At 36.0% G+C, this 12,064-nt stretch overlaps 1 protein-coding gene across 2 annotated transcripts in view; it reads right to left on the bottom strand.

Annotated features, from left to right (window-relative positions):
* Positions 1-172: 172 nt before the first annotated feature.
* AVL9 (AVL9 cell migration associated) overlaps positions 173-12,064 on the bottom strand; it is a 159,791-nt gene continuing 147,899 nt past the window's right edge. For both annotated transcript variants that reach the window (XM_032235109.1, XM_032235108.1), the window contains 4 exons: positions 9,486-9,603; positions 8,494-8,547; positions 7,820-7,908; positions 173-3,647 (listed from right to left, as the gene is read on the bottom strand). In XM_032235109.1, coding sequence (XP_032091000.1) covers positions 3,553-3,647; positions 7,820-7,908; positions 8,494-8,547; positions 9,486-9,603 — 356 coding nt within the window. In that variant the 3' untranslated portion in view covers positions 173-3,552. The remainder of the gene's footprint in view (positions 3,648-7,819; positions 7,909-8,493; positions 8,548-9,485; positions 9,604-12,064) is intronic.

The following is a 12,064-nucleotide window of genomic DNA, read 5'->3' as shown; positions in this document are numbered from 1 at the left end:
CCAGCCGCAAGACCTTGGAGACAGGAATGACTAGCACATATGTGTGAGGAGAACCTTTACCTTTACCTAAAGCATTTTAGCTGTTCACTTTTTTCTTTTTTTTTTTATCTTCATAACACAAATTTCAAACTATCAGGTCACAAGCTTTTAGTGCTATTAATAATTCCTCTCATGAAATCTGCTCCTAATGTTTCTACATATCAAAAATAATTAGGTTTGTTCTGAAATCTATGTACCATATTTTGTTACAATATATTATCCAAATGACATGTTTTCAGATACCATAAAAATAAAACTTTATTTTGTTAGGCTAAAAAGGCATATACATTAATAGACTTTCTCGATCACAAGCATATTCTTTGTTCATTCAATATACACTTATTCTTTTAGAACTCTGATAAAGAGTTGTTTTCAACTAATTTTTACTATTATGTTTCAGTTCAGTTAACTCATGATTGGACAATTATGTTTGTATGTCCAGAAGTTAATTTTGTGAGTCTTAATAACTTATAAATTAGATGAGAGGTTTAAGAATTTATTTCATTTTGTAATGTGATAGATTTCTAAATACTTGAAGAAAGTTTTAAAAACTAAAGTCAGTTATCTGTTGTGTATGATGCAAATATATAATTTTACAGTAAAGTCCCAGTGCCTAAAACAAAAATAATCAGTTCGTACAGATGTAGCATCAGTATGATGTTCATAATATCCATTAAATACTTCTATTATCTGTTCTTGATCATTTGCTTATCCTGAAAGATTAGATGCATATAATGTATTCAGAAACTGAAGATTTCATGGCACACAGATTGCAGTTACTCCTTTTACATGCAACTTTTATTTTCACATTTTTCCTATCTAGAATAAAGCGTGAGTGTCTCATTTTACTCACAGATAAGTATCATATGTTTGAGTCACAGACAGAGTCCATGTCACAACAAAATAAGATTATGTGGTAGTATAAACCATTTCATAAGACAATGAAAGCTAAATTAGACTTTCGTTGTAAGATCTATCTGAATAATAGTAAAAACATCAAAACAAGGAATTAAAAATGGAATTGAAATAAACTTTATTTTTGTGGTCGGGGATGGGTTGCTGCCTGTTTTACTACTGGTTTGCAACCGATGCATGTGCCAGATGCACATTGTGTGGGTGTACGCTGTTCAATGTAATTTGTTCTTTGTGCATGTGCAGAACAATTTACAGTGAATTGCGCATGCGTAGTCACTAAAAATCAAAGTGGCTCAGCAGCGGTAAGGGAACCCATTCGGAGGCGTGGCAGTCCTGGGTTCTGTGACCCAGGCCTGAATTCCACTACCGGTTCGGCTGAACTGGGAGCAACTCACCTCTGTAGTCCTTATCAATGAATGGCAATGCCACAGGAATACTAGATAGAAAAGTTGACCCTGTGAGAAACATGCTAAAATAAAATCCAGGTGGTTTTTTTAAGTAAAACATAGTTTTTTAATTTTAACTTCCTACTAAAGAATTGTATCCAATGCTCAAATTGCAGAAGTTGTTATTGACTGCAATACAAAGATACATTGTTCATATTAAATTTGAATTGCATTTTTATATATATCACTGAAGCAACATGGTTTGAAATATCAGTACCATCATAAAGATACGTCAGAAAGATCTTGGACAACCTTAAACCTTTCTACAAAGTGATGCAATCTGGTGTTCCTATCCCAACTTGTTCAGAGGTTACTTCTACTGAACCTAAAGCTTCTCATTATAACCAATGATTTGTGCACAAAGGATCAGAAATTGATATATGATGACTTTACTTTTTAGCTTTATTGATATGGTTAAATATTTCTTCTTAAATTCTCAGTATATGAAGTAACTTTTAAAATGCATACATTATAAATATTTGCATGGGATTGTCAATTTTAATCATTACTACATTTTATTTCAAAAGGATGTAATCTTTCTAGGTAAAAAGTACGTATAACAGCTCCCAACAAGGAAATCAAAACAAAAGCTATGTCATGGTAGAATTTAAAAAGCAACTACATTACAGTATATTGGATTTCTATTCCACTTTTCTGTTTATTAGAAAATTATTTATTTATTAGAACAAGTACTTTCATTGTGCTTAAACTAGTCAATAGCATGTCCAGCTATCTGTAAATCCAATTCAGAGTTGATAACTTTACAGCAAGTTCTTTTGGTAAAATGCTTCTTTGTAAACCCAGTTAACCTAATTCTGTAAGTTATACGTGCAGAACTGAATTGTAATGCACTATTAAAAGAACACTGTTGTATGACAAATCACGATATTTGTTACATTTCAGTTATCAAAATGTTAGGAAACAGCAATTAGCTTCTTTCCAATGGAACTAGTTGTCCTTTCTAAACATTTACCACATAATGCAGCAATGTACCTATAAAATATTCTATTTAATCTTTATAAAGATTTATACTTGTGCTATCCAAAAATTGATACAATCATATTTTTCCCTTAAATTCAGAATACAAGAATCTCTGATTATGGTAAACAAAACCAAATTCAGCCAAGAAAGAAATAATATACTACTAATTTTAAAAACCTAATCAATAACGTAGATGTCATAATCTTATACATTCTTCCTACCAGTACATCAACTCTGAAAAGGAAAATTAGAAATTGTGGCCATGGGATTATTTCAAAATGAAAATTGTCCCAAAATAAATATCTTGTTAAGTCATTGTTTTAAACTGGGCCATGTTATGTTTTCATAGCATCAGTGAGATCACTTTTTTCTTTCAAAATGATTGAATGAGATTAAACATAATGTATGTTTATATAGATGGGGCAAAAATTACTAATTAACACATGCTGATTCAAAAATGTTACAGCAGCTATGGAAAAAAAGAGTTGATAACCTAATTGATGAGAGGTAGATAATTTGTTAGTATTTAGATTGAGACACTTAAATATAACATGAAATTGCACTACATTCTCATTAACAAAAAAACAAAAACAGTACTAGAATTATTTGGTGTGAAAAGTTAACTAATCCTGCAATGGTTGTTACCTAAATAGTGAGATGGTGTAAAATTTTAAAATGCTATCTTAGCTTTTTTAAAGACTATTTAAAGTCTGCTAATTTAAATCTCATTAATTTCACATTACCCCACTTATAATTACTTCCATTTGTAACACATTTGTGGAAATATGTTCTACTGAAACAAACAATTCTGCACGTTGGATTTGTAGATGGGAAAAGATATTACAAGTACAAATGTGAATATATTTTTATGTATTAAATGTTGAAATATTACCTCCATATACACTATCATGTTTCATACTGAAATATAATTCAACTCTTAAAAACAATGCTAAACAATTTAACTTAAAATACAGCTAAATTGACATCCTCCAAAATACAAAAATAAATCTGGAACAAGGTTCAAATATAAAGCAAAGAAGTATAAAAGCAGTTGCCAAATTATATCCTGTGATGCAGCTCATCTTCATGCAATTGAATTCAAGTACCTATGCTTTTATAGTGAAGCCTTTTGGTTTCTTAAAAGAAATGCAAAAAACTTAGCCCAGAAGAATTATTCCCCAAGGCTTTGAGAGGACTGGGTGAAAGTAGAAAGCCATGAAGACACTGCTGATTTTGCACTGGTGAGAGCTCCTCCAACTGACTGACCTGCATTATGAAACAAAATAAGAGGGGTGGGGGGGAGAAAAAAAATTAAATAGAATAGATTAAGAATGATGTCAGAAGCTCTTTTGCTTGAGCAATATTTTATTCATTACAGTAACCATTAGGCCATATCAGAATACAAAATATCGAACAATAAGACCACAGGTAAAGAAATAAAAGCAAGCATGGCATGGAGCTGGGTTAGTTGAAGGACTGCTGCTCCCCAATCATATCAACCTGTCCCATCAAGTCTGATAGGAAAGATATGTCACAGGTCTAGTCCATAAAGGAACATTATCTGATGGGGAGCCAGGATGACAACATTTTCTGCCATAATACCCACCCTCCATAACAGAGTTTTCAGTCTTTTCCAACTTTGTATTTGCATTTGCATGAGCAGCAGGCAAGCCCATTACTTCCGCAGCCCAGTTCCAAATAGCTCAAGACCTGGATGTGGATTTGGGGACCCCTGCTCTATAACATTAATCCCCTGGAGATCATACTGACCCTAATTTTGATGGCCTTCAAAAGTGTTGAAAACATGGCTTTGCCGTTTGATCTGGAAAGCCAGTGATATGGATATGGCACCTACCAGGTGGCAGTATTGTTAGGAAACTAAGTTCACTCTTCCACACAGGTTATGGGAATTTTTAAAATAATCTTTATTTATTGTTTCAGTACTTTTAATGATGATTGTTGTGTGTTTATTTTGTTTTATTGTTTTGTATGTACTGTGTGTGCATGTTCAGCATTACATATTTAAGTTGAGTAGCTGTACAAACTTAGGCCATGAATGAATGAATGAATAAATAAATAAAAGTCAAAATTAAAATTGATGGTTGTTTTCTTGCAGATGTTTCATTATCCAAGCTAGGTAACAATTCAAGAGTTCTTTAGCTGAAATTCAATCTGTACTATCAGGCATAATTTTGAAAGTCTGTCAGTTTCCATAGCAATGCACCTAAACTTACTGAATTTTTGGAGTATAAGATGCATCGGAGTATACGACACAGCAAAGTTTTGAAGAGGAAAATTTAAAAAAAAGTTTTTGTACTCTGCAAGCCTCCCAAAAACAGCCTGTTTTCGCAAAAATGGGCCCATTTCCTGACGAGGCCCTCAATGAAATTGAGTTTGACACCCCTGCTCTAAGCAGTTTACAAATGTCAGGACATTTACTCAACAATCTGGCTCCTCATTTTACTAACCTAGGAAAGATGAAAGGCTGAATCAACCTTCAGTCGGTCAGGATCGAATTCCAGGCTATGGCAGAATTAGCCTGCAATACAGTATTCTAACTATTGTGCCACCACAGCTGCTAGCATTCATTTTGTTTTAATAATTGTGTGCACTTATTTTAGAAAATACATTCCCAATGTAGCTCTAACTGCAGCAACTGAGATCCTTTTAGCCACATTCAAAATACTTCTCAGGTATTGTGTGTGCTCTATAATTTGTACATTTTATATGAATTCCATATAGGGAGTATAAGGGTACCTATGACCATTGCAGCCTCCCCACGGTCACATGATTTACATTGGATGCTTGACAACAGACTCACATTTATGATGGTGGCAGCGTCCCAGGGTCATGTTTTGCATCCTTCTGACAAGGAAAGTCAATAGGACAGCTGGATTCACTTAATAACCATGCTACCAATTTAACAACTGCAGTCGTAAAATGAGGCAAAAATCAACAAATGTCTCACTTAGCAACATAAATGTTGGGGTCAATTATGGTAGTAAATTGAGGACTACCTGTAGAATTGAATATGATAATGTCATATTGTAAGCTTATAACAAAGTGTTGCAATATTTCAGGCATGTGTGCTTCAGTAATGTTAAATCATTAATATAGAGACTATATGGCATTAGTGCATGTATATATCTCTTCCTTATCCTTTTAAATATTGATACTGCTTGGATGATTTCATTGACTCCAAACCGCAATCTCAAACAAGGATTTTGTGAAAGGATTTTGATCAGTGCAAACAGGCTGGATGCCATACTGAGGATAAAACAATTTTCTCCATAATGTTTCTCTGTGTCAAATGCTACACTCTATAAGCTCAGCAAATGGTTGACTCTTCTTACTCACAGATTTAATAATTAGATAATTAAAGAGAAAGCACTTGTCAGTAATAGATTGACTCTGTCTAAAGCCAGATTGTTGTTCTGTGAGACAATAGGATTTATTCCTAAAGGCATTGTAACAAAGATTTGTTATATATAAATATACTTTTTCCCCCTTCTATTTTAATTTGCTATGGAATGTTTATTTGATTGTTGATATTATATGGGACCTAAATGGTTCATGAATTTACTGTGTTAAAAAAGATTTTTGATAAAATATGAATTACCGTATATACTCGAGTATAAGCCGAGTTTTTCAGCCCACTTTTTGGGCTGAAAAAAGCCGCCTCGGCTTATACTCGAGTCTACAACTGGATCCGGCAGTGCTGTTGCCTGTTGGAGGAGGAGGAGGCGAACCAGCCTGCCATCGCCGGCCACTGCTAGCCCCGCCGCTCTTCCCGACCCCTTCCAAGCCCCACAGTCCAGCGGACGGAGCAGAAGCAGCCCTGGGGCTTCGCTGCTGCTCCCCGCATTTTCTGCACGGGGATCCCTTGGAGAGGGGATTCCAGCCTGCCATCGCCAGCCACCGCTAGCCCCGCCGCTCTTCCCGACCCCTTCCAAGCCCCACAGTCCAGTGGATGGAGCAGCGAAGCCCCGGAGCTGCTTCTGCTCCGTCCGCTGGACTGTGGGGCTTGGAAGGGGGTGGGAAGAGCGGCGGGGCTAGCGGTGGCCGGCGATGGCAGGCTGGAATCCCCTCTCCAAGGGATCCCCGTGCAGAAAATGCGGGGAGCAGCAGCGAAGCCCCGGAGCTGCTTCTGCTCCATCCGCTGGACTGTGGGGCTTGGAAGGGGGTGGGAAGAGCGGCGGGGCTGGCAGTGGCTGGCGATGGCAGGCTGGAATCCCCTCTCCAAGGGATCCCCGTGCAGAAAATGCGGGGAGCAGCAGCGAAGCCCCGGAGCTGCTTCTGCTCCATCCGCTGGACTGTGGGGCTTGGAAGGGGGTGGGAAGAGCGGCGGGGCTAGCGGTGGCCGGCGATGGCAGGCTGGTTCGCCTCCTCCTCCTCCAACAGCACTGCCGGATATCCGCCCAACGCTGCGGGGGCGCCAGCGGGAGCTTTGGCGGCTTCACCTCAGCCGCAGCGCTGGGCAGCAAATGTGCTGGTGCTGTTGGAGGAGGAGGAGGCAGCGGCAGCAATAGCACCTGAGGACAGGACAAGAAGCAATGGAAACTTGTCAGAAGGAGACTCAAGCTGGAAATAACGAGAAATCTGACAGTAAGAACAATTAAAATCCTAGGAAAATGTCCTTTCATGAAAAATTACTTTTTCAGTTAACTCTGCCTGACATTAGTTGGGCGAACAGAAATATTAGTTGGCCAATTCTAAAAGGGAGCACCAGAAAGAACTTAAAATATTTTTTAAGAGAGCTGGGTTTTTCATTTATATTATATGTATGAACAGAATTAACACAAATTGCAGATACCAATCAAACATAAAGAAAAAAAGGATGAAATAATGCTCATTTTTAAAAACTCAGTGAAAATAAAAACAATATACCAAGAAGGTGGCATACTGGTTGTGATTTGATCTCTTCGGGGGATCCCGGGGATCCCCTATACAAGTATTTTAATATTGCAGACTTGCAGTATTATAAGTCATACTGATATTATAGAACACTTTAATTAAGCGGGTCCCTTGAATAAACATAACTTTGAGTTTCAAATAACACTGATTTTTTATTTTTGAAATTTACCGTAGCTGCTGCATTTCCCACCCTAGGCTTATACTCGAGTCAATAACTTTTCCAGCTTTTTGGGGTAAAATTAGGTGCCTCGGCTTATATTCGGGTCGGCTTATACTCGAGTATATACGGTAATGGTTCAGCAAAAAACCAATATTTTAAAGCAGGCCAAGGGAAGGATATTTTGCAATTGAGGAATGAAGGGTTTGCCCCAATCTCTTGTTTGTAAGCCTGAATAAAATTCAATTGGCTGGGTTTATATATAATGCTAAGCCATTAACTATACCAATTTCATCATAGCCTAATGGGATGCATAGTCCAGCCACTGAATTTGTAGCACTTTGATTCCAGTTAGAGGATCACTTACCAACAGCTCTTCCTGTCTGCACAACATTTCGACTACTGGTAATCATGGCATTTCCAATCTTCTTACCATGTTCACTGTTCTGAACAGAACTAAATTAAGAAATAGAATAGCACTGTCTTACTGGTTTCTGCTAATTGCATGTATGTAATGTTTAATAACATTAATTATGGAACCAACTGGCAAAAGAAAGCTCAGGACTATATTAGATGAAAACATGCGGAAGAGGCCTTCATTCTCCAGTGGATAGACAATGGCTAAAATGATTATGATGATAAATGTTTAAGAATATCAATTAAACATAAGTAAATTGAAATATTAATTTATGTTTCAGTTAACTAGCACTACAATGGGTAAGGTATTTGGAATTTGAAATATTTTGAATCTAAAATTGTTCTATTTTAGAATTGCTTGAAACTCAATCTACTGGTGTTTCAATCTCAGAATGCTTCCAAGAATTTGAACATTATTTTTATTTCTAAATATTTTTAAAACTTGGTCTACATGCCTATTTAGAAGTATGTGAATAAGCTTCCAAAAAATTCTGAAATTTTCATAAAATATTGGTATTGATCAATCCATTTCACTTTTTAAGCCAATACTGCCATAACTGAACAATAAACTACTATACGCACATTTCAACTGTGAACAAGTTTAAAAATATAAGCAATACTTACTGTGATAATCTTAATTTTACATCAGAAACAGAATATTGTCCTTGGAATGGATGACTGAAAAGTGAGGTAGGCAGAAAAGAAAGAGAGAGAGAAGGTAAGCTGACTAACCATTTCATATACTTTCTCAGTTATAACTATTAACCATTTCCTTTGTGTGAAAAGGGATACATTAAAACATTTTGCCTCTCCTCTTCTTAGGAGTCAATATTATAAATATTTTCTATCCTTAGTGTTGCGGCCCAACAGCCGCCGGCTGAGCTGTTGGTGGAATCTGACAGCGATGAACACTATGGGGCTGCCCTGGAGGCTGAGGAAGACTCTGGGGGGTGTTTGGAGTCAGAGCAGGGACTAGAGAGGCCCATTGGCCACCAGATGCGTTTGAGTCAGGGAGCAGTAAGGAAGAACAGAGGGAGGTTGTCCCTGACGTACATATGCGTAGGGCTGAGAGGAGGAGGGAGCAGCTTTGGAAAAAGGCTCACAGAAGGAAATAGGAACAGATGGCTACTGATTGGCCCCTCCCGGAGAGCTTATAAGGTGGGGTGACGGGAGGGGAATTTTACAAGAAACAAGAGTTTACTAATCCAGGCGTAGTGAAAGATTGGGATAATTTCATGAGTTCAAGCCTTGTTTTCATAGAGATAATTTTCTGGGCTCCTAGCCAAGGGGTTGCTTATCTCCTTCCTTAGTTGTGGCAGACAGCTAAGTCTGCATCAGTATATATTAGAGGCTTGGGAGAGAACACTTAAGGACTAAATTATTTTCTTGCCATGTTGCTTCAATAACTGGCTAGGTAATATTAAGGATAAAGGAAATTGAACACTTTCCGGCTTATTACATGAGCCCAACAAATCAGGAATAACTTGTCATATTTACATAACCTTTCTCATCAGGAAAAACACCAATGATGTTAAGCAAATATACTCCCAAATTTTGAGAAGTTTATCACCATCACTTTCACTTTCTCATTTCCATATAAATTGATATACTCTTACCTAGGATTTACTTCTGCGAGGGCTGGGTGTTTATTACTGTTCCACACTCTATAATTATGAGTATTCTTCCAAGCTGCTACAAAGGCTGTTCCAAAGTCAGACAATATTTTCACACTATCTGCAAAATAAAACAAGTAAAGTAACTAGGTTGCAATACTTTCTTTCCTATAGGCATACCTACTGATTGTGCTCTGTTCTTGAACAAAAAAATAATATATATTTTCTGCTCAGTGAAAGACTAGTTTATTTTTTATTTTTTTAAAAAAATATTTTTATTAATGTTTAAAAAAACATTTTTTTTTGCAATTTCCTTCTGTACAACATTTTCACCTCAGTATACATCCATTATAAATGCACTTCTCCCCCCCTTATTTCAGTTTCTCTTTGTCTATACATATGATACTATTATATACATTCCTTAATTTACAATCCTTCATTATGTATCATTTCCATTTATACATGTTTGTTCATCTCTATCAATATATTACTAATTTCTAACTCCTGTGTCTTCTTCATTTAGTCTTTCCTTAAGCTTTACACCTGTCCTCTAGCCATTTGTACCACTCGTTCCATACCATATAATATTCTGTTTCCTCCATTTCTTTTATTTCTTTTGTAAGTTTGTCCATCTTTGCACACTCTTAACACTTTCATTATAACATTCCCCTTTGGTGGTGTATTATTCTTCCAATTTTGTGCAGATATTATTCTTGCTGCCATTATGATATGTGTAATTAAATATTGTGGGGTTTTGGTCATATTTTCTTGTAGGTATTCCCAATAGAAATAATTCTAGTTTCATATCTATTTGCTGTTTAGTAATTTATTTGAGCCATTTTCTTATTCTATTCCAATATTGTTTAGCCTTTGGGCATAACACCATGTGGTAATACGTTCCTTGATTTTGCCTACATTTCCAACAGTTTGGTGATAAGTTCAGGTACATTTTAGTATAGCCAGCCAACAAACAGATTTAAAGATAGTTTCTATCCTTGGGCCGTGAGACTTTTAAATACAACCACAATCACTCCAAGCACACGCTGGTTTTTTTCTCTTTTTCTTTCTTTTTTCGTTTCTGTTATAATTTTGCACCAGTGAAGTTAAAACCAATTTCATTGCATTTAAGTACAATGACAATAAACATTATACTTATTTTACCCAATCTCACTGGTGGGAGGTGCCATCTATAGAATATTTTATACATATTTTCCTTGTGGGCTACTGCCATTGTCAATTTATAATTTTCATTCCAAATTTTTTCCCATTTCTCCAAATCAATACTGTAACCAAAATTTTTATCCCAAGTTATCATAGTTTCTTTATCTCTTCCTCCATTCTGTAATTCAATAGGTAGTTATATAATTTCTTGATCAATTTATCCTCTGTACCTTGTAAAATTTTACTTAGATCTTGCGGTTCTGTTTGCAATCTGTACTGTTCTTTATCTTTCTTATATCTAGCCTGTATCTGCATATATGGCCACCAATGGATGTTCATGCCCTGTTCTTTTAGTTCTAATCTTGTTTTAATTCTCCGTGATCATTTAGGAAATCTTTATTTCTTTTTATTTTATCCATGTCTAATACATTGGGTTAGATTAACGTATCCATCATTGATAGCCAATTTGGAATTTTAATATAGTGTTTTTCTTTAGTTTTTTTTTGTCATACTTGTAGCAAAGCATCCCTAATTAAATGTTTCTGAAAATAACTGTAGGTGTTATTTTTGCCATCCCATATAAATGTGTGCCATCCTAACTGTAAGTCATGGTCTTCTAAAATCAGCGTTCTTTTATTTTTTCAACTCAGTCCAATCTTTCATCCATGTAAGTGCCACTGCCTGGTAGTATGTCTCCCAATCCGGGAGCCCGAATCCTCCACTTTCTCTACTATCCTACAATAGTTTTATTTTAATTTGTGCTTCCCCCCCGCACCCAGCCAAATGTATTTCATAGTTAGGTTATTTAACTCTCTAAAAAAACTTTTATCTAATTTTATTGGTGCTACTTGAAAGAGGAACAGTATTTTTGGTAAAATGTTCATTTTGATGGCAGCTATCCTTCCTATAAGGGACAATTGTAGTTTTTTCCATGTTTCCAAATATTTTTTAATCTGTTGTATTCATTTAGTGTAGTTATCTTCTTTGATTGAGGAACATCTGCCTGATAGCCAAATCCCCAAATATGTATGTCGATTCTTTCTTCCAATTCTCTTTCCTGTTTTTTTATAAAGATTTTTTGTTATTGCCTTTGTTTTATTTTTGTTAATTTTAAGTCCTGCTACTCTATCATATTCTTCTATGTGTTGCACCAGTTCGGGTCCTGTCTCTAGCGGTTGTTCCAATATAAATACTAAATTGTCTGCAAATGCTTGGACTCTATTCTTTTTTCCTTATTTTCAAACCCTTTATAGTTCCTGATCCCCTCTGATTTTTATTAGCAATACCTCCAAGGTTAATATGAATGATAAAGGAGAAAACAGGCATTCTTGTCTTACCCTCTTCCCAATAATAAATTTTTCAGTAGTATCACCATTTATTATCACTTTGCTGTTGGGTTGTGTATATTTTTTCCACTATCT

Source organism: Thamnophis elegans, chromosome Z (assembly GCF_009769535.1).
Source record: "Thamnophis elegans isolate rThaEle1 chromosome Z, rThaEle1.pri, whole genome shotgun sequence".
Lineage (NCBI taxonomy): Eukaryota > Metazoa > Chordata > Lepidosauria > Squamata > Colubridae > Thamnophis > Thamnophis elegans.
The sequence above is the reverse complement of the archived record's forward strand: the minus strand, read 5'-3'. Positions and strand labels throughout refer to the sequence as shown.